Genomic DNA, 24,124 nt, shown 5'->3' on the forward strand with positions numbered 1-24,124 from the left:
CTGCAGCATTTCTTCAGTTCGCTGAAGATGAGATTGCTGCACAGTTCTTTAATTCTCAGGTGGAGATCCAGACTTTTATTGTGAAAATCCTGAAGCCCCACATTTCTCTGGTAAACCAGCTGTTTGTTTACATACAAAGTGTCAAAACTGAATCGTTGCATCCCTACTGATTCTCCTCAGATTCTCTGCATCATGTCAAAAGGAAACTCAAACCTTACCACACTGCTCTTCATCACTGTTGTCTCCACAGTCATCCTCGTGGTCGCATTTGAAGGCCAGGGGGATGCAGGAGCCCGAGGCCATGCAGCGGAACTGGTGGGATGGGTCGCAGGTCGTGGTAGCTAAGACAGATAGCAGAAGTGTTCGGATTTGTTCGGACAGAGGTCGACTTTCAGGGCTAAAGGTGGCGCCGTCCTGAGTACTCACGACACTCCTGTTCGTCGCTCATGTCCCCGCAGTCGTTGTCGCTGTCACACTTCCAGATGCTGCTGATGCAGCGGCCATTGCGGCAGTGGTACTGGTTGGGCAAACAGGTGCGCTCTGTTGGAATAAAAAGAAGAAGCCCTCTTAGACCAAGCAGCCACTCCTCGGCTCTCTAAGGACGCTGCCGGGTCTCACCGGTTTTCACGCAGGTCTTGTTTCGGAGCTGGTACCCAAAGGGACATTTGCACTGCAGCTCTCCTTCGGGCATGGTCACCATGGGAACCCCGTCTGGGCAAACGCAGGTGTGTTTGTGTCCGGGTTGAGGCAGACACAGAAGGCTGCAGGGCTGGTCAGCGCAGGCGTTGTGGCCTGGAGATGACAGACACTCGTCACCACGCCGACCTCTCTCTTCACGAACAAAGAGACGCTCCTGGAAAAGTATCTGGATAGGTGTCTTTGTCTGTCTCTTACCTCTGTGCTTTCCCTTGTAAAAGATCTTTAGATCCATGACTCCCGTCAATCTGCCAACAATTAGCTCTTGGTTCTGAGATCCAGCTTTCTGAGCTTTAAAGATCCCCATCCTGGACCAGTCGTCCCAATACAGATCGTTCTGAAATTAGAAGGCTGAGTTTAACAGAACAACTTCGATCTGCTCTGCTTCAGAAGGAAAGTAAACGTACCTTGAAGACAGCAATGGCATAGGGGTGGGGGAGCCCCTCAATGAGGACCATCCTGTGGGTGCCGGAGAAGTCGGCCCGCTCGATGCGATCGCTGTAGGCCTCGGTCCAATACAGCCAGTGGTCATCGGCGGTGATGCCGTTGGGCCAGTGGACGCCCTCAGAGACGATGCAGGTCACGTTGGTTCCATCCATGAAGCTCCGGTAAACTCCAGCTGCTCTGTCACCCCAGTCTGTCCAGAACATGAGACTGTGGGACAACCAGAGGCCGGATTAACCACAATGAACCTTAAAATAACTATATTTCAAATGAGTACCTTTACTGTCAATACGAAAAATTCATCCAAAACCCTTGAAAGTACACTCTGATCATCTTTTGATCTATTTTAGTCTTTGAATTCTGATTATGACAGTTTTTGTCAAAATCAGAAAACGTGTTTTTTTTTTTTTATGACAGTTTCTGCAGAGCAGCATGAGTTAATGAGAAATTTAGCTCTGAGTTGTGGGTGAGTTGGCGCTAACCCTTAGTCCAGCGTATTTTCTACAGCAAAAATAACATTTTTTTAAATCAGCTTTTTTTCCTCTGCTCCTGAAAATGAAAGACTGAATAAAGAAATATAAGAAAAAAAGCCACAAAAAACATGTTAAAAACACCAAAAAGACCATTTTCATCTGAGTGGGTTAAAAGGAAAGAGTTCCCCCTTTGCAAGAGGAAGAATAATGAGACATTAAAGACGAAGCAGGTCCACTAAAGCAAAAGTGTAAAAATTTTTTAGAGAAAATGAAAATAGGAAGCAGTAAAAAGCGGAAACATTTAAAAACCACAGCATGTCTGGCTGTTCTGCAGCAAAACTAAAATGAAAGCAAAAACGTTTCTGCAGAAGTGTCAGCTGGAAATAGAAAGCAGCATAGGTGAAACAAGATTATTCCCTCAATAACCCTGATGGATTTAAGTCTTAGTCACAACTGTCCTTATGGAAGCTAATGTGGGCGAAAAATGGGTGAATCTGAACAGAGCAAGGAGTTGGTTATAGATCACTCCGTGAACCCATTGAGAGATCATGTTCAGGCTATTTTTTCCTTACCGGCAAGCTGCAGGCCACAGGTTATAGTGAAAACTCATCCAACACAAAAAGGTAAGTAAGGGTGAAGTAGGTGAGACACGGGCATGTCGCACAGGTTTTTCATCATTTCAACCACACACACACAAAATCTTTCGATTAGACAATCGGAGTGTAGTTTGTGTGAACATCCTACATGTGTTCTAAGGCAACTACACATCACGTTCACGCCCCGTTTGTGCAGAATTTGTGCGCGGTCAGTAAGGAGCCAGAACTCAGAACAGCACCACGTGCATCATCATCATAAGTGCGTGTAACTTCCATAATCTTATGAATACTTCATGATACACTTACCACACGCATGACAACGGTAGGTTCCATTGTCATGATGTCCCTTGAGGTGGCCATATGAGCCTCAAGGGAACTAGAAAACACACCTGAACTCCCCATTAAGATGCAGCCTCTGCTCTCTACAACCCTCCACGGACACAGCCAACACAAAAACACAACACCGTAAGGGTCAAACCCCAGTATAAGTGCAATTTGACCAAGGCGTAATGTTGACCCAACTTCAGTAGAAATCAGACATAAAAATGAGTCTCATTGCAACTCATTTTCAGAAAAAAATACAGAAATTCTGTCTCCTTAAGATATTCAGAAAATGCTACAAATTTATGAGCTTGTTTTGATTCCATTAAACATTTTTGATCAATAACTTCCGGAAAGGGTTTCTCTGAGAACCAAGAAGCTTCCACAAGTAGAACTTTGAATCAAATTTATTTTATTTTTAAAATTCTGCTTCAAGCCTTTATTTGTTATGAAAAAACTTCTAGGAAAATTTTTAATGAATTTTATTTTCTGATTTTCTAGATTTGGTGGTTTTTAACGAGGGTAGAAATGGGGTACTAACCTCTCACCAGGCAGCAGCACCAGAGCTCTGGGATGTTCCAGGACCGAGGAGTTGAGCAACGTGTGACGAAGATCCCCGTCTGGATTGGAAACCTTCAGACACAGAACCCAAAGACAGTTCAGTCTTTGGGTTCCAAACGCTTCAACCAGCGCTTGATGTCGTGTAAAACGTGACAGAAAAACAGGAGTAAAGGCTTTTACACATATCAAGTACCTCGATCTTTTGCGCTCCAGCATCAACCCAGTAAAGGAGTCTGCTGATGGGGTCAAAGGTTAGAGCTTCCACATTCTGTAGGTCTTTCCTTATGACGACTTCCTGACCTGAGCTGCCGTTCAGACATAGCCGCTGATGGAGGACAAGGAGCTGCAGGTTAGTACTAAAGACACTTTGACACAATTTTATAATTATCATTTAACATTGAGGCCCAAGTACTTCCTTAAAAGATACAAAAACTGTTCTTGACCCCTGTTTTCATTGGTGTGGAACTTGCAATGTAATTATTCTTTTCACTATTATTAAACATTTGTGAAAAGTATCTAAGAAAGTCACCAGAAGTGTCAGATGTTCAAAGAGGTCACATTGTCTGAGGCTGGTCTAAGCCAGTGAAAACAATCTTGCTCTAAATAATGTTCATAGAGTTAAAGTACAGTTCAAAATCAAGAGGAAAAGAATCAAAAGATTCTTATCACGGTTGACCTGGACTATTGGAAATGAAGCTTTGCTGTTTGAAAAGAATTGTGGGTAATGAACCTCGTTTGAAGGCTGCTGATGAAGCTCATCGTTTAAACGCCACAGGGAGTTTCTGATAAAAAACTACTAAGGAAAGTTCAACTAAATACAAAAGTAAGTTATTTAGGGTAATTACCATATAAAACAAAAATGTTTTAGTTACTCTATTCAAATAGAAACAAGTATCACTGCTGTTCCTCAGAAACAGGAAGTTCAAACTACAGTTTGTATGAATAATTCTATCATCAGGAATATGTTTAAATAATCTAACATCTCATAATATGAATACACAGGTAGAAGTTGTTCTACAAACTCAGACTGTCAGACCTGAATGGTGTCTAAAGCGATGTCGGCCCAGTACAAGCAGTTCCTGTCGTAGTCAAAGTCCAAAGCCACGGCCTCCCGCAGGCCGACCAGCGGCAGCGCCTGGTCGCTGCCCGTGGCCAGGTCGTAGCGATGAATGGAGTTTCTGACAGCGTACAGGATGAACTCATTACTCTCTGCAGAGACAGGAGATGCAGAGAAAGTGAAGATGTGGCTCACAGCGATGGACTGATGTTAGCTGTCGCACACAACATCCGGCTGAAGATGCTGTTCCAGCATGACAAGGGGTTGAATGATGCTGTCACAATAAACAAAAAATCAAATGATCTGGAGCATTCTTTAACTTGTCCAAAGTTTTTTTTTAAACTAACATAAAAATAAATTTAAGACAAAGGGGTTAAAAAAAAATCCAGATTTTTAAGAAAGTGGTTTTTACCTCCAATGGGGCAGGGCAGCATTTCCCCGTCCAGTCTGGACTCCACATCTCCACCGCTGCAGCTGTCGCCTGGAACCTTCCTGTAGCTGCAGCACAAATGCGAGAAACAATGAAGGCATGAAGGCAACAGAAGCAGCAGATACCTGATATGATTTTCCACAAAGCTGACATTTTGTTTTAAATGAAAGTTCTGTAAACGATGCTGTTCTGCACAACAGAAGAGGATTTGATGATGGCAGTTTACCCTTTACTGCGCCGATAGGTGGTACCGATGGGACAGGGAACAGGAGGAGCATACAGGTCACCCATAAACTCAGGGTCTGGGACACAAACCTGGAGAGACAAGTCCTCACTGAGCTTGAAGCCATAGTCGCTGCAGAGAGAAGGAAACTCCAGGTAAACATAATAAATGAATGGAGGATCACAGACAGTATGGGAGAAGTTTCTGCGTCCAGTGTTTTCCTCACCATTCATAGTCCTGTCGTGTGCAGGAGCAGTTGGTGATGGTGATGGGCCTGTCAAAGTCCTCGCCGTTGAAGCACGTGGCATGGGGAGCGCGCCTCTTGAAGGTCACTTCCCTGCCCAGAAGACACTCATTGCCATGCTCATCTGAAGGAGACCAGCGCTTGTAATCCGCCTCTGAACACGGCACGCCTGGAGAAGCAAAGCACACGCTTGTCACGCTGCTCCAGCCGCATCCTCCCCTATCCTCAGACACCTTCAGTGGTTCGTCAAATCCAAAGCCTCCCACACAACTCATCTTCTGCAGGACCTCATGTCTTCCGGCATCTGACACTAGCCGAAAGTAACTGTTTCAGTCAGAAGGAGGGAAGTTCTACTAAAAACCACCATTATCATCACGTCACTGTGTTCAGGTTAAGTCTGCCGTATGGCTAACAGGGATATCAGCCAATCGGGAGCTTCAGCAACCAGAAAAAGCTTTTATACTAGAGCAGTGTTCCTATTATGCTGCGGACGGTACCAGTCCGTGGTCACTAGGTACGGGGCCGCAGGCAACAAAAATACATCCAGTAACTAAGATTATTTCCATTTTATTTTGTGATTCTGAAGGAAGTTTTATTTTGCTAAACCACGTCCACCACACCAGTCTATGATTTAGTCTTGATGCATCTTAAACTAGCTCAAAGATAACAAAAAAAAACATCTTTGGAAATTTTCTTTGAGGAGAAAACGAGCCAGAGAGCAAACAAAAGATGTGCCTTAAAAAAAAAAAGAAAATCTGCTATTTACTGATAAAACCAGGAGAAATTTGGATTTATTACGACAGTTGTTTCCATGTACCAAACTCACTTTGCACACTACGTGGCGACCAACTCTCTAATGTTACACTGATATTATTGTTGCATGCACTGTGGAGGGTCTAAGGCAGGGGTGGGCAAACTGTGGCCCGCGGGCTGGATCTTGCCCGCCTCCATGTTTGGTCCGACCCACTGAACAATATCAGAGACCCATGTTTTTGGTTTTTTATCTGGCCACATGATCAAGACCTGCATAGAACGTGATATTTTCTTCCCCCCTTCTGCAGTCTGTGCTCCAACCTGAAACCCTCTCAAAATCTCTGTCAAACAGAACAGAAGACAGTTTTCCCTTCCTACGTCGCAGTTCATCTTTTCCGGTTTAGCCCGTTCTTTTAGAGCAATTATGCTGCTTTTTTTAAACAGCACACCCTGTTCTGTGTCCTGATTGGCTGGAGACCTTGTCAATTAATCTCCCCGGGTCATGTTACTTGTTCAGAAACGTGGAGCTCTTCAGATCTGCAGAAATCCGTGATCAATCATATCTTTGTTTTCATTCTAAGATCCTGGACCTAATTTCTATTAAGGTTTGACAATTTAATCAAGAGAAAAGGATGAAAATGTTCATGTCTGTCAGAGAAAAGTGTAGAAAGTGGGCAGTGAGGAGTTTTACTGCCATAAACGTCTGTAATCAGACTGAGGATATCAATGATCACTGGTTATTTTTAGAACGTAACTCCTGCAATAATCAAGGGAACTCTATACTGGTGAAAAGGTAATGCAGAGTTATGCTTAGCAGCAGCATAAGACATAGAAATGTGCTTTTTTTTTCATTCTTACTGAATGAGAAACAGACGTGCAGGACACAGCTTCTCAGATTTTGTGCAAACTGTGAGATGTTTGAGGGGCTGCCATAAGACCGTCCATTAATGAGCTGAACTCACTCAGAACATCAGAGGCGTTGACCTGCAGGATGAGCCAGCTGTGCCGTTGCTCCGCATACGAGCCAAAGATGGTAAAAATGGTGCTCTTCTCCCCAGGCTCCGTCAGCAGCTGGTACACAAAGACCTCCTTCTCAGAGAACTTAAACTCCGTCCACGTCTCGCCTTCGTTGGTGCTGAACCTGAAGATGGAAAACATCACATTGACACTTCATCATTAGGACAAAAACAGGTGAGAAGAGGTGAACTTTCTCTCTGAAATGATGCTTTGGATTCCTTAACATGACGCTTAGCATATATACCAGTTTCCTCAGTTAGTTAGTTCTCATACACCAGCTGCAGGTTATCATAACAACGCGTCACATCATGTATCAACTAGTCTAATAATATTTGATTTAATATTTCTTTCTTTCGTAAATAACCATTGAAATAAGCAGGATAATGTCCTTCGAGGTGTCCATTATCTGAAATGAATGGACTTTAGTGAAGCAACAGTCCGTTGTCAATTTATATGATCTGTAAACTTCATCAAAAGTTTATCCGTGTAAGAGCTCCAACCTCCTTGATTCTCCGACAGTTTCAGGACTTACTTGAGCTGGTTGGTTGGACCTCCCTGAGCTATGGCCATCAAGATGCCACCATGGTCCCCCCACGTGTAAAAATGAGGTCCAGCCAGAGCCTGGATCACACACAAAAAACTACATCAGATCCAGTTCACAACATTCCGAAACATTTCCACAAACTACATGTTTAAAGGCCCACGCCAATGAAAGCGGAGGACATAAAGTCAGATGTTCCATCCTGAATGAATGCTGCAGAGCTCAGCTGTTCTGCATCCTCCTGTCCTCATGCTACAACTGAAGCTTTACAAGCGAGCTTTTGGCGCCGCAGCTCTGCGTTCATTATATTAGTTTTTGAACTGACCTCTCTCCAGCGCGCTCCAGCGCTGCTCGACACATACACGTTAGGTTTGTTCGCCAAGTTCCTGCCAACAGATCCTGCAGTCGGAACACAGAGCGACAGATTACTGACTGCAGCAGAAGCAGTCTTTACCCAACGTCACAAAGAACAAGGCACACAGTGTCTTCAGCAAAAGATCTGCTTGGAGAATTCATTAAAGCAAAGAAAAACGTGAGGTACAAGTGAAAAGACAAATGTTCCTTTTATGTGAAAACCAGGTCATTATTATGTCCTGATGATCAAAAAGGCTAAAAGAGCAACATTGTTACCGTAGTTACAGTCTTCAGGTAAGAGTTTTTGCAGCTGCACTGATGTGAGAAACTGAATGGTTTGAACACCATTTAAACAGGAGTTCTTTGAGACGATCATGCTTGAATATATATAAGTCCAATCCTCTCTGAGCTGCAAGCTTCACAGTCAAACAGTGCGAAGCCATGAAAAAAAATAAAGAAAATTTGATTTCTTTCCTGTCCTGTGATGAAGAGTTAGGGTCCTAAAGGTAACCCCACCTTATACCATGGTCCAGGTGAACTCTCGATTCTGATTGGCTGCTGGGTGTGCATTGAAAAGTGATAAACCACAGTGATAATGCACGCCTAAAAGAAGAAGTTCCGGTCACATAGTCTAAAAGTTCTATATCACTGCGCTGGCTTCTTTGAAATAAACTTTTGCTTCATCATCTGGACAAAAAACAAGCGATAAGAAGTGAACTTCCTCTCTGACCTGATGCTTTATCTAACCCCATATATGCCGCTGCAGCCGGCTAACATTGTAACATAACAAATATTCAGCTTTTTATGAAAAAAAGCCTCCCAAACTGATCAAATCACAAGAATAAAGAACAAAAACTGGTTGAATATTTATTTCTTTTGAAAGTGACCATGGCATAAGCGGGATAATGGGCTTTGAAGTGTGCATTATCAGAAATGAACGCACTTTGCGGAAGCAACCATCTTTCGCTTCACCTCAGATGGTACAGCCTTCCACGTTATTGTGATAGTTTCTGATAATGCGTTGTTGGCCATTTACTGTGTTCCCCAACAACACAGTAAATGGGATAGGCTCCAGCTACCCTGTCATCCCAAAGGGGATTCAGCTGGTTTGAAAGATGAGTGGATTTCCTCCTGTTTAAAGGGGCTTTATTTGATTTTTTATCAATAGAAAAACTAAAAGCATACTTAAGACTTAAAGACAAGCTACAGATTAGTGAAAATCACCGGTAACTCGTGAATGAATCATATTTTTTTTTATCCAAACCACAAAATGTCAGAATGATAATAAAAAAGTTCAACCCCAGAGATCTAAAACGAAAAGTTGAGGTAGAAATTTTGGTTTCACCCAAGTTTATACGTAAATCAGCATCTTACTGCAGCAGAAGCTGAGTTTTCAACAGGACTCTGAAAGCTCATTGTTAAGAGCCTTAATGCTCTGCAGGTTCCACCACTAACAGTTATGCGTTTGCTCTTCCAGAACAAAGCTGGTCAACAGCTCATTCAGGTCACTGCAGGACCTTTAACCAAAACCAGGACAACTCACACAGACAGTCAAAACTGCTGCTGGTTTAGAAATGTAATCCTTTCGATCTGAGAGCTCTGTTCGGTATACCTTTACCACAATGAGAACATTTTTTAAGAATGCAGCTGTGGTTTGTTGAGACACGGGTAAACCCCCAGCTAGTCACCAACCTGTGACTTTTGAGGTTCTCAGATGTAGAACTACAGAACTGATTGGATTACATGAAGTGATTTACACTGAATAATCAAAATACTCAGCCTTAGATGTGTTCATATTTTCATGTTTAGGGATCAGGGCCCGTTTTGTCTTTGAACTCAAAGGGCAAAGGCAGAAACGACAGAACTTGTTAAATGGTTTGAGACACTGGCGACAGTCATGTAAATGAGAATTCAGGATTGGGATGGACACCTTCACACCATAACATAAATATATCCAATAGGAGCAGGAAAGTCTCATCCTGCATCTGAAGATGACTCCGTCTGAAGGTTGTCAAATCCAAAAACATTGTCAGAAGTGGTTTATAAAAGGCAGTGCTTCGAGCAGGAAATTCGTTTCAAACATCATTTCATAAACAATGAAGTCATTAAAAAACCTTTTGGAGATAAGCTGACGGGTTTTACAAACGGATGGAAATCACCTCAATGTTAGAGAAACCAGTGATGTAAAATAACTGTTCTGGGAGCTGCAGCTCAGTTGACCAAAGGCAGCATCCAGAAATACCACCAGCATCCAACAAAAACAGACTTACAGGCTGGATTTCTGCTGAGAGTAGAGCTGGAGAAATATAGAATGCAAAGACCATTAACCTGGAGATAAAACTCGCTTCACAATTCTGATGAAATTCTCCAAAACATCAAATCATCTGCTGCAGCCTCAGTGGTAAATGTGAAGCAGCACTAAACCATGATATGTTTGTAGAAGGCAAACAGGAAGTGAACAGACCACAGATCTGTAAACATCTGTCAATTGCATCTCAACTAACTGCAGATGGTGACCAGCTTCAGGTTTCACCATGACTTCAGTCTAAATATACAGAAGTAAACAAGTTTCTGCTTAATGAACAACTGTTTCTGATAGTAATTAAAAGTACAAATTAAATACCAATAATCCCATAGCACCTGCAGTCAACAACCCAAGAACTCCAATTCTTCCAGAAGTCCTGCAGTCTCACCTGTTGCCATGATAAGTCCAGGAGCAGAGTCCTTGGATAGGATGGGGATCCTCCTCAACTGGATGTTGAACAGCTGACTCCAGCGCTGAGCCAGGTGGAGAGAACAGCCTTTACTGAGCTACGGAAGGAGAAGAAACAACCATGGGTGTTCTGTCCTGATGTCCCTATGCGACCAACAAGCACCGGTCCAATGCAGGAACTGTTCAGTTCAAGACCCACTCTGATGAAAATGTTGTTTTTTTTTTAACATGTTCTTGAATTTCTGAGTATTTCTTTATTCAATTCATTGTTAATCAGGGGCAGATGAAAAACGCAGTTCGAGAAAAGACCGTATTTGTGATGTAGAAAATACGAGCTTCCTGCTCCAAGCTCTTAGCAATGGGAACAGGAAAGGGGGGGGGGTTGCTCAGTCACTCCAGTTCTCTGATACAGTCAAGGACTATAACACTATAACAGAAGAGCAATGTGGGGGGAAAAAAGATGGATCTGAATGATCAAACACCAAACAGAATTTTTTACCGCTCTTACTCTAAATGTCATTTAGTCCATTTCCTCAACTGCATCTATGGAGCTCAATCATGAACATCAAACATCAATTATGTTAAAGGAGTCCGTGCGCTAAATCCAGGAAGGCCTGTCACCTGGCAGTCTACGGTTCCTCCCAGGCTGTCAGCTGAGGGCGGCTGCAGCAGCTCCCATGTTCCTCCTTTGTCAAACGTGATCACAGAGCGCATGTTATCCTCGCTGGCCGAGCCGTTCAGCAGGGTGGCAATGAAGACGCCTCGCAAACCCTCCACTCGATGCAGGTCTGCAAAGGTCTCACTGGCGAAGTACCTGGACCACAGAGTAGCTGTCAGCGGCGCTGGATGATAAGTTTAGGATCTGAAAATCTGCTTTTTTATTGGTCTCTCTCTGAGTTATGCATCTTAGTTTACAAACCAGAATTCATATACATCAACACAAACTGATTTTTAAAGGAAACTCTCAAAAGTCTCCTTTAAAAATGCCTAAAAAAATAAAGATCTAAACCAGGACTGTTCTCCAGGAAGCTGCACCTGGGGCTCTCCAGGAAAGTGGTTTGTTCCTTCTTCTCTAAAGCCTTTAGTTGATCAAAATGTTCCAGCATTAGTAGGAGTTACATTTTAGGATTTTTACCTTTTAAAACCAGAAAGTTTTTTCAGTCAGGTGGGCTGACTGAAAAAAAGACAAGAGATTTTGCAGCAGTATTATCAAGCAAAACCAGAGCAGGAGCTAAAGTCCAAATAGATTATTTCATTAAAGTTTGCATTAAAGTCTCTTTTTGATATCCTGGATTTCTTCAGAAAGAAAATTTTTGTTTAGAAAAATGACCTAAAGCTTTTGCAAGTCATTAAGTATGCCCACATGAACCTACTTCCACCATGCTTTGAAGTACAGTTTTAGATTGATACAGAAGAGTCCAAGATCTGTTCTTTTTCACAAGTGAACCTTCTCAGACTATATCAAATGTCTATATAAGGTCTACATGAGTCGGTTTGTTCGGTATCTACCTAATAAGTGTGTTATTGCTGGAGCCTTCGGGACTGTAGTACAGGACGTTCTCCAGGGACAGAGAGAAAGCAAGCCCTTGCGTGTCTGATATGTAAAGGTGTGTGACGTTGTGTCTGTGGTTCACACACACAAACACTTGGTCTTCAGAGGCATCGGCGATGTAGAACTCCTGTTGGACAGACATTTGACAAGACTTCACTTATGTATAAGAACACAGAATTTAGAATTGACACATATTAAAAAAAACACAAGGTTTGGAAAATTTCACTAAAAGATGTCAAATTACAACACATTGATGCTAAATAAAACATTAAAATAACAATTATTTCACATTATTTCATTTTTTATTGATTCGTTTTAAATTTTTGAAAACATTTCAAAACCAGATTCTTTTTAAAAAGAATCTGGCTTCAGATCATTTCATTTCTTGCATTAAAGTCTCCCTCAGGTCAGAATCAAATTTCTGAATACTTATTAAAAAAATTATGTTTTGAATCCGAATCGTGTCTTAGTTGAAGATAAAAATCCTGCAAAACACAGGGTCATGTGACGTCTTTCTGGTGACACAAGGAAGCGCTCACTGTGATTGGATGGCGAGTCATAAACTGCGCTGCTTTCATAGGCTGGCGGTTGTAGGAGACCCAAAGCTGGACGGTGGACGGTTCATGGCTGCCAAACAGCTTCTGCAGGGGCCAAGGACACAGGCATAAGCAGATCAGTGTTTTTACCAGCCTGTCATCCAAAAATCAAAATCCATCCCAACAACATCCCACAAAACCAAAGTTCAGCAACACATACAATTTTCTTTCAAAATAAAATAAAGATTCTACCGCTGCATCAGATCTACTTGCATTTATAAACTTTTAAAAACGTTGCCTCTGAACAGCAAGTAAACACTGGTGTGTAGCTAAAGATAAGAATATGTGCTTTAAACTTTACCTAAACAGCTCTGACAACAGATAAAACCTTAAACCATCATTTTGCCTAGTTATCTGTCATTTTCATCTTTGAGGAGTGGTGAAGCAAGCAAGCTCTCTTCATTTAGTGTGTTGTCAGCAATGGTTTAAAAAGAAAAGACACTTTATTTTACTAATGCATGATCAATTATAAAATCTAAGCATAAATGTCAACAAACCTTTTATGTATTCAACAGGTTAGCATTTTTCTTCAAAGCCAAAGAACAATAATGAAAAAATAAGAGCCACATGTGGCTCCAGAGCCTCAGGTTGCAGAACGCTGCTCTAGAAGGTCAATGATGGGTGATGTTGTCAGACATACTGTGGATAATTTTGAAAATCGAGATAAACTGTTGAATTCAACATAGAATATTTTTCCCTTGTATACTGTTGTCTGCGCTGAGTGTTGTAGGGCCAAAACATATCTACCTTTCATCCTAAAAAGGTTGATCTTATTTTCATCAGACAGTAAAGTTGGAAAAGCAGTTGAGCCGTCAACAGGGAACAGGTTTTTCTGAACAATGCTTTCTGCCACCTTGACTCTTTATTGACATAACTGACAAGCAAATGAGATTATATGTTGGTTTACTGTTCTGCAGAGGAAAGGAAGTGACACAGGAAGTCAGTCGTTACAGCTGAGCCTCTGCAGAAACAACACAGTCACGGCAGAGCACAACAAACAGCTTCAGAGTCCCGATTCGCCTGAGCCGCTGAATGTGATGCCGACTTTGGAAGAAACGCTTCACAGTGGGTGACATTTAACACTCCTGTTAATATTTAATCCTGTTTCACCACAAACCAACACTTAATTACCATCAACACAAGAACCACACAGTTAATGTACATTTTAAACACTTCCATGGCTTCTGGCCAACCTAAGCCAATTTCACTGAATAAAAATATACATATAATAAACTGAAATATTGACTCCAAAACCTCCATTAGTCTCTATAGTTATAGATTTTGTAAAGTTAGTCATACAAATACCCAAATGTTAAGAGAAAAACTCTACTGATCACATTTTAATTGAATAGATAGCTCTAATTTATAGAATTTTCAAAGTTTTATGGGTTTTGTCTCAGCAGATTAATAATGTATAGAACACAAAGTGGCCCCCACAAAACCAATTATGCTTCATCAGCAACTGTGCATAAAGGCCCCGCCAATAAAACAAGACACCACACTACCAACAAGGGCAAGGCAATGCAGTGTTTCCTCATTAATCACGGTATTCACAAAGTAGTCAACTTATTTGTTTTATTTACAATTATTTTAAATGTTTTAAGGCTGCATAACTCACTGCACACTTAACACACTTATATCAGACAGATAAGAACATTTTCACATTTTTCTATCTTGTTTCAAATTTCTGAGTTCAAACCTTCACAGAAAAATAAATCCATTGTTATCACATGAAAACGAAGATCTGACCCCAATCGAAGATTCATGTGTTTGACAAACTGAACGCTTTCTGTACAGGAGGCATGGCACGGAGGAGACTGACTGACAATGATCTAGACCCATTCAAGAACACAATTTACTGTGAGAAATCCTTTTAAAACAAGCATTCAAAAGGCTGAACTGCATTATAGCGGGGCAACACTGTACACCAATTCCATTAAGGAGGACATTTAGGGGTCAACGGGTCCTGTTGGGCGACCCAGCTCCTCACAGACTGTCTTCATTTAAGGGCAAATTGGAGAAAATCAAAATGCTTTATAATCTAAGACAATAAGCCCCTCCTTTATAATAAAGGACATAATCTTAGCACTGTTATTAATGTATTTTTTGGTGGTTTGAATGCCAAATGAGTTGGGTTTTGGTCTTTCTGCATAACCCCTACACAGCACCCGCTCGTCTTACCCGTGTGGTTGTGGCGAACATGTACTTGTCTCGAAGCTGGAAGCTGTCCACCTGCTCCAGGATCACGCTGCGGTTTTGCTCACTCTGGAAAAAGTCTGTGCTCTTGAGAACGGTGGAAACACCCTGCGGCTCGTGTCTTTGGACCAGCACAGTGGTGGGGGGGTCATAAGGCTCAATTCCCCTATGATCATGCAGAAGAAAAGTCGGCAGGTCAGACTGACAGACGAAAGGGCTAAATTCCTGCCGCTACGACAGCAACAGCTTCAGACCTACAGGTTCCTGTCACATCCCAGACCAGAACCAAAACACGAAAAATCAACAGACAGCTTATGTTTAAACTTCTAAATATAAAGCTTAATGCATCTCGCTAAACATCACACAGGTTAGTTTTGTGTTCACTGAGGCAGGGTTGTGCTGACCGCACTTCTCTATTAGCTATTTTACACAAACTTCCTTAAATTAATCCTGTTTCTTTCACATAAGGACATTTTCAAATACATATCAGTCAAGCTAGGAGAACTTTGTGGTAAACATATTTTTAGATACAAACAAATTAATTCTGAGGCCAGAGAACGAGCTGGGATGGAAACAAGAGGTTTGCTGTTTCCCATAATCAACCTCAACACGGAAGCTCTTGGCCCTGAACTCAACAGAGGCAGCACTGTCTTGGCCTGACTTGGCCTCTGTAGCATTCCTGCAAAGCTCTCTGTTCATCTGACACTCACAGTCTGGACCGAGTCTGGTTGGTACTTCAACTCTGCTGCCTCCTTTGAACGGATCTCCAGCTCACTGAGATTCGTCCTACTTGTGAATTTAGGGAAAATAAATACTGTGTTGTTTTACTCTTTAAATCACGCAAATATTATTTAGCTGCCAATCTGAAAATAATTTTTAACTAGTTTATTTGTAATGTTGTCATTTTAACATCCAGCTCAGAGAATGTAAAAAAAAAACTGTTTAAAACAAGTATTATCATTGCATCAAACAACCAAGATTTTAAGGAACTGTTTTAGTCCGGTGGGACCCGTTGACAAGGCTGCATTTAAATGGGTTCTTTGGGTGTAACCTCAAACAAAAAACTGTAAGAAGGAAACTTTCTCTGACAATAAGAAACGTCTAACATAGTCTGTCAACAAATAGCAAGATCCATAAATGCTATAGGTGTAAAGGATAACAGATACGGATCAAAAATTGATCCAGTACTGAGAATAACAGCAGTATTGGTTGAAAACCACAGATAAAAACAGGATTATGTTGGTAAAAAGTAGGGGTGTGTATCTTTCCCTCTTGCAGGTTGCACTATCCAACTCGATACATGGTCCACAAATTGATAACTAAAAGATTCAGCTAACTTTGTGGCAGTATACTACAGTCCAATTCCTATATTATGTATAAATGGATACATTAATTATTTACTTCCCGATTCATTTTATACCTTTTTTACAACATAATCTTGTTCCAATATGTAGTTTTCAAATTACTCCCATTGCTCAATCGATTCTTTGATACATGTGAATATCCTTTACATCTCTGCAAATGAAAAAGTATAAAATCGATTGAAAAGTAAATACTGGTAATCAGTGTCTGGCAAACTTTGGCAGTTTCTCTTACTGTTGTCTCTATACTGTCTTTGCCTTTTTATATACATGTGATTCAAAAAAAAAAGACATCCAATCACAAGCTTGCTTCTACCAAGTCATGTCAAAGGGAACATGTATGTGAGAAGAGAAAAAAATGCACTACCGTGGCATTTTAAGTCAATGTTTGTCAAGTTTGAGGTCTACAAACAAAGTCCCTTAATATTACAAATCTGACAATATCAGGAAAGGTTCTTTTTTTATTATTAAGTAATAGATTAAAGTATCTAAACTCCCACATAACTAAAAATCAATAGAAAAAAATGAGCAGTGATTTATATTTTTAGGTTCTCTTTCAACATTCGTTTCGGTATCTCACTATGGGACACGCCCCCTGCGCTGTCCCCCAGAAGCTCTTTTTCATTACGCCAGTCTTGACTGGCAGACAGAAGGTGACGTCTGCTCTCAGGAGGCGGGACTTCCTCCTGCTATAAGAGCCGGACGCCATCTTCTCTCCTCAGTCTAACACCTCTTCTCGCTCCCAGAAGCATCCTCAGACGGCAGGTGTAGTATCCGAAGCTAGCTTAACTGTTCCTAGAGCGAGCTAACAACTCGGTCGCTGAACGCTAGTCGGTGTTACATAGCTTGTCTGGGTCACGCGGTTGGTCTGTCTCCAAACAGCACCCGTTAGAACTAGTCACCATACTAGTAATTTTTCGCGCTTCGCTCTCAACCGGAGTCGACGAAGTCGTCATGGAGCCTGAACCTTTCCTCGCCATGGAAACGGTCAGACCTCTGCCTAGAGCCTGCTCATGCGGCAGCAAAATCGCCGGGGCAGACACCCATTCTGCCTGTGCTGCATGTCTGGGGCTGCAACATGCCCAGGACGCGTTAGCATCTCCGGCTAGCTGCGAGCATTGTGCGCGCCTCTCCCTCAAGACCCTGAGACGCAGACTAGCGCGCCAAGCTAGTCTGTCCAAGGCGGACCCGGTCTTGGGGGTAACCAGCCCCCCACTACCAGAGGAGTCTACGCAGGGAGAGGTGGCAGGCATGAGCTGGGGCGACCAACTGGATACGGTCGCGCCACTCGAGGGCATGGATGAGCAGGAGGCCGCGCCCCCGGAGTTTCAGGACACTGTGCCCGACTCCGGAGACGAGTCCATCAGCTTCGGCTCTGAGGAGGACGAGGAGGACAGCGAGCCTTTCCTTCTGCCATCGGCTGCAAAGCCGCTGGCTGCGGGCGACGCGTGCGGCGGCTTCCCAAACCCGACCGCCGCGATGGACCTGCATGATGTCTGCAGAAGAGCAGCTGAAAAGCTGGGCATTAAGTGGCCTGAAGCCCTCACCGAGGCCACCACGTCTCGCTATGAGGGAAAAAGACTGCCTAAAGCCAAGTCTTCCAGCAGACAGCTGCTGCCAGTGTTCCCTGAGTGCTTGGAGGAAGCAACCAGGACCTGGAGCACCCCCTTTTCAGCCAAAAGCCCCGTCCTGGGAGGCTCGGCTTTGGACTGGGCCAACATGGAGGAGAACGGATTCTCGCAGATCCCTCCAGTCGAACCGCTGCTGGCTTCCCACCTGCACCCAACACAGAAGTCCACCATGACTTCCGCGGGCCCCGCCCTGCCCTCGAAAGCTGACTGCTTCCAGTCAACTCTCACCGAAAAGGGCTACAAGGCAGTTGCCGCATCGGTGAAAGCCCTGAATGCATCTTCTCTGCTTCTAGCCTACCAGGCAGAGCTGCAGGAACAGATGTCAAGCACTCCAACCCCAGACCTGTGGAACGAGCTATGCGTGGTCACAGACCTTTGTCTGCGTCTCCACAGGTCCGCAGTCCAAGCCTCTGGGCGAGCCATGGCCCTCATGGTTGTCCAGGAAAGAGCCCGGTGGCTGAACTTATCCAGTCTCTCTCAGAAGGAGAAGACTCAACTCCTCGATGTGCCGGTGGACCCAAAGAGCCTATTTGGGCCAGCAATGGCCACAATGCAAAGGCGCTGTGAGGAGAAGAAACGGGAAGGTGAAGCACTGCAGCTGTGTCTGCCCAGGAAGGTACCCCCTCCTACCCCAGCTGCACCGCGTCTTTCCTTCGCTCAAGCGGTAGCTAGACCAGCTTACCGCACTCCGAAACGCCAGCCTCAGCCAGGTGACCGGAGCCACGGAAAGCCTGCTGAGGCCAGAGGGGCCTGGGCCAAGAAACCGTCTGCTCCAAACGTGACAACGTCAGCCCAGCCAGCGCCTCCTGTCGCTCAGAGCGCAAAGAAAAAGAGGCGTGCCACCTAGGGCGCAACCAACAGGGATGGAGAGCGGGCAAAACCAAAAGCCTGCTTCCCCCCTTCCACGACACGTTCCGTTCCTGTCGTTTTTCTCCAGGGCATGTTCCAGCCCGACCAAAAGGCGTGCAGAGGCACAGGTGGCCCTCACTGTTCACAGCCAGTTTAAAAGGAGAAAAGAGGGACCCACAGAGAGCTCAGTGGAGCCACAGTTGGGTCCCAGAAAGTGTTTGAAAAGGTTTTTAAAACCAACACAAATAAAAAATCCCCGAGGCGCGCAACCAGGCCCCGAGCCAAGGGCGCAGCCTCAACACAAAAAGACAAAACAAAAAACAAAACGCATACAAATGACGGGAAGCCGAGTGGGAGCTGCGCAGCTGCACATGAGGCCACAGGAGGGAGCTGTTGCTCCGCCAGTGGCACAGCAGCCCAGCACCGTGGTACCAACGAGCCCTGCGCCAGCGCAGCTCGTGTTGGCCACGCCCACCAGTGTCTCAGCGCGGATGCCGCTCGGCCCGCTCTCGGACAAATCACAGCAATGGCGGCACTGCGGGGCGCCAGACTGGGTTATAAGCACTGTTACCAAGGGTTACAGACTCCAGTTTGCATTTACCCCTCCCCTTTTCAATGGTATACTGCAGTCGCAGGCCAGGGGGCAGAATGCACGAATTTTGCAGGAAGAGATCAAAACACTGCAGGGCAAAAGAGCCATTCAGCTAGTGCCACCGGAGCAAGCTCACAGCGGGTTCTACTCCAGATACTTCCTGGTCCCAAAACGGGGTGGAGGCCTGCGTCCGATTCTAGACCTGCGAGCACTGAACAAATACTTGAGGAAGTACAAATTCAGAATGCTAACACACGCAGGTCTGGTACGGTTTGTGCGTCCAGGAGACTGGTTCGTCTCCATAGATTTGAAAGACGCATATTTTCACGTCCCAATATACCCCCCTCACAGAAAGTATCTCAGATTTTCCTTTCGAGGGAAGGTTTACGAGTTTCTAGTGCTCCCCTTCGGCCTCTCACTGAGTCCGCGGGTGTTTGTGAAATGCACGGAGGCCGCCGTCGCACCCATGAGACAGATGGGCGTTCGGCTGGCCATGTATATAGACGACTGGCTGCTCGCAGCGCAGTCTCCCGAAGAACTCAGGAGGCAGGCCGGGTTGCTCACATCGCACCTAACTGCACTGGGCTTCACAGTAAACTGGGGAAAGTGCGTATTGACACCAGTTCAAACGATCACTTTCATCGGCTTATCCCTGAATTCGGTCGAGTTCAGAGCGCGACTCTCAGCGGAGAGAGTGACAGCCTTCCGGGCGTGTCTGTCACAGTTCCGCAGGGGGGCGTGGATAACATTCAGACTGTGCCTCAAACTCCTCGGGCTGATGGCATCGGCGCTGTCCGTCATCCCTTTTGGCCGCTTACACATGCGTCCTTTTCAGCGGTGGGTGGCGTCGCTCAATCTAAGCCCCGCCTGCCATGGTCACCGACGAGTGCTTGCTTCGGTTACGTGCATTCTCGCCCTACACAAGTGGAGGGACATCTCCTTCCTCACCACGGGTGTTGTCATGGGAACCGTGCAAACAAGACAGGTGATCACCACAGACGCCTCGCTGACAGGCTGGGGAGCCACTCACGAGGGCAGGACAGTGAACGGTCTGTGGGGCTCCCACATGCGATCAGTTCACATAAACTGCTTGGAACTCCTGGCGGTGTCTCTTGCACTGAAACATTTCTTACCCTTTCTGAAAGGGCGCCATGTTTTAGTCAGGACCGACAATACCACAGTGGTGGCGTATATCAACAGACAAGGAGGACTGCGCTCATTTCAGTTGCACACGCTAGCACACAGACTGATTATGTGGAGCAGCTCCCGTCTTCTGTCGCTGCGGGCCATCCATGTACCGGGGATAATGAACTGGGGAGCCGACCTGCTCTCCAGAGGGAACCCGCGTTACAGGGAATGGAAGCTCCACAGCCAGGTGGTAGCCCAGATGTGGAGCATTTACGGTCAAGCAGAGGTCGATCTCTTTGCGTCAGCGGAGAACGCCCAGTGTCAAATGTTCTACTCTCTGACGGACCAGAGCGGCCCCCTGGGGGTGGACGCTCTAGCGCACGAGTGGCCGTGCCGACTTCTGTATGCGTTCCCACCATTGGAGTTGATTGCCCCTACCCTCACCAGGGTTCGGGAGGGGAAACACTCTCTCATCCTCGTAGCCCCTCGGTGGCCCGGGAAACACTGGCTAGCGGACATCATTCAGATGCTGCACAGCCAACCGTGGCCCCTGCCTTTACGCAGGGACCTCCTGTCGCAGGCCCGCGGGGAAATTTTTCATCCTCATCCGGAGCGCCTGGCTCTGTGGGCCTGGCCCGTGAGAGGCTGAATCTCATGGCAGCGGGACTCCCGCAGAACGTCGTGGACACGATCCAGAGTGCCAGAGCGCGGTCCACCCGCTCCGCCTATGGCGCCAAATGGCGCGTTTTTGAGGACTGGTGCGTAAAAATGGGCGTATTGCCTTTCCAGAGCCCAGTCCCAGTCATTCTATCGTTCCTTCAGGAACTGATTGAAAAAGGTTTGTCCTTTTCCACCATTAAAGTGTATCTGGCGGCCATATCCGCCTGTCACATAGGTGTTAATGACAAAACAGTGGGCCAGCATCCGCTTATTTGTCAGTTTATGAGGGGCGCACGTCGGCTCCGACCGGTGTCGAAAAGCCTTGTTGCTCCTTGGGATTTACCGGTGGTGCTGGACGCACTGTCGTGCGCACCGTTTGAGCCACTGAGGCAAGTCAGCCTCAAAGCGCTCTCTTTTAAAACAGCTCTGCTTATTGCACTAGCTTCTGCTAAACGAGTGAGCGACATCCATGCGTTGTCAGTTCACCCGTCCTGTTTGCAGTTCTCCAGAGGGGATTCTAAGGTTTTGTTGAGACCGAATCCGGCATTTATGCCCAAGGTTTTCAACCCTACCATACCTTGCCACCCCATTGAGTTTTTGGAATTCAATCCGCCTCCTTTTTCCTCTACGGAGCAAGAGAAGCTTCACACATTGTGCCCTGTGCGGGCGCTGCGCATCTATGTGGAGAGGACGGCTGGCTTCAGAAAATCTGAGCAGCTGTTTGTGTCGTGGGTTTCTCCTCACACAGGAAAGCCTATAACCAAACAACGCCTGTCACACTGGGTTGTGGGCGCTATAACCATGGCTTATAACAGCAAGGGGTTAACACCCCCGGCGGGCCTGCGCGCTCATTCCACTCGCGGCATGGCATCATCATGGGCAGTTTTTCAGGGCATCTCTCTGGATGATGTGTGCACGGCTGCCAGTTGGGCAACGCCTCACACTTTCATCAGATTTTATAGACTGGATGTCACTAGACCAGGGCTGCCTCACGCAGTGCTAGGTGTGGGGTCCACACCTTCACCTGTATGATCAGCCTGGTTGTTCTCTGTTGGTCTTCGGAGTAAGCTTATCTGGCAATACGGGAGTCTCTACATCCCATAGTGAGATACCGAAACGAATGTTGAAAGAGAACTTTAGGTTAAGAACTTAACCCCGGTTCTCTGAAACATGAGTGAGGTATCTCACCAGATCACCCTCCTTGCCTGGAGCGAGAAGAGGTGTGCTTACTTAGACTGAGGAGAGAAGATGGCGTCCGGCTCTTATAGCAGGAGGAAGTCCTGCCTCCTGAGAGCAGACGTCACCTTCTGTCTGCCAGTCAAGACTGGCGTAATGAAAAAGAGCTTCTGGGGGACAGCGCAGGGGGCGTGTCCCATAGTGAGATACCTCACTCATGTTTCAGAGAACCGGGGTTAAGTTCTTAACCTAAAGATTTCCACCCACCCACCCAAAAAATTTGGAGACTTCAAAATAAAAGCACACACAACGAAACCATTTTGCTTTGAAGAGTGAAAAAAATCAAGAAGAACAGAGATGGGCTGTTCCAGCACTCCAACTCCAAACCAAATGCATTGAAGGAGAACATCTAGTTTGGCTCTGTTGTTCCAGGCTTTGGATGTCAGAAATATCAACAGCTGACTGAAGATCCAGACCAGCCAAGAACAAGACAAACTCCAAGATTATTTCCCTGGTCTCACTTCATAAGGGGTACCTCAATAATTGATCCAATCTCCCCCACAGTTTTCCATTGGGGACCAGCAGAACAGTTTAGATTAGGATCCGTTTTTGCTGTTCCAGTACGAAGCCCTTTCTTTCTTTGTACAGTCACATGACCATAACAATTCTAGATTTGCTTCTTGGCTTTTGTTATACTCTTTTACTTTTCAAATACTGTAGACTGCGCAAGGAGCCCATTAGTGATTCGTGTGTGCTCCTTGGGTGCAGCCTGACTGTTAGAAATGAGGAAATTAGACAATTAGAGTGTAGTTTGTCTGGACTGCAGCGTTTGCTGGTGGATGGAAACCGATTAATTCTTCTGGGCTTGAAGCAGAAAAGGCTGAACATTTCAGGTCTTACCAGAAGTAGGCCTTCACATGTTCCTGGATTAACACCCATGTCTCCCCAAAGTCATCAGATTTCCACAGCTAGAGACCAGAGAAGAAGAAGAAAAGGAAGAAATGGAGGGGTACAATGACAAAAAGTCTAGGTCACACTTGACTCAAGTAAGACAGGGACAGCAACTGACCTCTAGATTTAAAAAAGGAAGCAAGAAAAACATCATTCCATCATTCCTTAATAACCATTTACTGAAAATGAAGGTTGTGAAAATAGACTTGGATTAGTCACAACGTTGAGACCTGTTTGTTGGAATGGGAGCTGTCGTAGCCAAGCACAAGGCCGGACATTCTGGAATGGAGCAGCAGGTCGGTGGGTTTGAAGGGAAGGGAGAAGCCCTGGACGTTACGGCAGAAGTCAAAGGTGTTCCACAGGTAGTTGTTAGTGGAATCCACAAACAGGTACTGAAAAACACAAGAGGAACCAGAACAACACAAATATTCAAGAATATGCTGTAAGCCATTTTTTGAAAACATGTTTATTCATAAATCATTGATGTAAGGGATAATGGCCGTTGTGGTGTCCATGATCAGAAATTAACGGACGACCCGAAAGCAACTGTCCAACACCAAGCAGAGGATGGATGCTTTCGCATAGTTTATTAATTTCTACTCGAAGGCCATTTTCCTGCTTATAGCATGGCCATTTAGAAAAGAAATGAATATTAAATCAATTATTTGTACTTTAATGTAGCTATTTCTAACATTTATACAGTTTTTCACAACAAGTCGACTATTTAATACGCTGTGTGATGCATTTGCAGCGCTTTGCTGCAGCTGGTCTATGAGACTAACCAGCAGAGCAATATAGTATACGTGTTCATCATTCATTAACTCTTAAATTGTTTATTAAAATGTATTCACTCTGTATCAAGCAATAAGGCAAACAAGACAGAAAGACAGACAATGAATTATTTAAAATTAAAGGCAACATTGTTGTTGGAGGTAAAATTTGACAGATACCTGCGTGTCCATCATAGAACCATTTGAAGGACAGAGATCTTTTCTACTGCCTTGCTGCT

General features: G+C 44.8%; 1 protein-coding gene across 1 annotated transcript in view; it reads right to left on the minus strand.

The window, feature by feature from the left end:
- sorl1 (sortilin related receptor 1) overlaps positions 1–24,124 on the minus strand; it is a 54,114-nt gene that overhangs the window by 22,012 nt on the left and 7,978 nt on the right. Inside the window, exons 4-24 of the mRNA XM_023961483.1 lie at positions 23,346–23,507; positions 23,065–23,132; positions 14,753–14,933; positions 12,515–12,616; positions 11,933–12,102; positions 11,045–11,237; positions 10,404–10,521; positions 7,682–7,755; positions 7,348–7,436; positions 6,761–6,939; positions 5,028–5,214; positions 4,805–4,933; positions 4,561–4,646; positions 4,128–4,300; positions 3,285–3,416; positions 3,072–3,163; positions 1,104–1,350; positions 895–1,033; positions 619–792; positions 427–540; positions 219–341 (exon numbers count right to left, since the gene is read on the minus strand). Coding sequence (XP_023817251.1) covers positions 219–341; positions 427–540; positions 619–792; positions 895–1,033; positions 1,104–1,350; positions 3,072–3,163; positions 3,285–3,416; positions 4,128–4,300; positions 4,561–4,646; positions 4,805–4,933; positions 5,028–5,214; positions 6,761–6,939; positions 7,348–7,436; positions 7,682–7,755; positions 10,404–10,521; positions 11,045–11,237; positions 11,933–12,102; positions 12,515–12,616; positions 14,753–14,933; positions 23,065–23,132; positions 23,346–23,507 — 2,932 coding nt within the window. The remainder of the gene's footprint in view (positions 1–218; positions 342–426; positions 541–618; positions 793–894; positions 1,034–1,103; positions 1,351–3,071; positions 3,164–3,284; positions 3,417–4,127; positions 4,301–4,560; positions 4,647–4,804; positions 4,934–5,027; positions 5,215–6,760; positions 6,940–7,347; positions 7,437–7,681; positions 7,756–10,403; positions 10,522–11,044; positions 11,238–11,932; positions 12,103–12,514; positions 12,617–14,752; positions 14,934–23,064; positions 23,133–23,345; positions 23,508–24,124) is intronic.

The sequence above is a fragment of the Oryzias latipes genome, chromosome 13 (genome assembly GCF_002234675.1).
Source record: "Oryzias latipes chromosome 13, ASM223467v1".
Taxonomy (NCBI): domain Eukaryota; kingdom Metazoa; phylum Chordata; class Actinopteri; order Beloniformes; family Adrianichthyidae; genus Oryzias; species Oryzias latipes.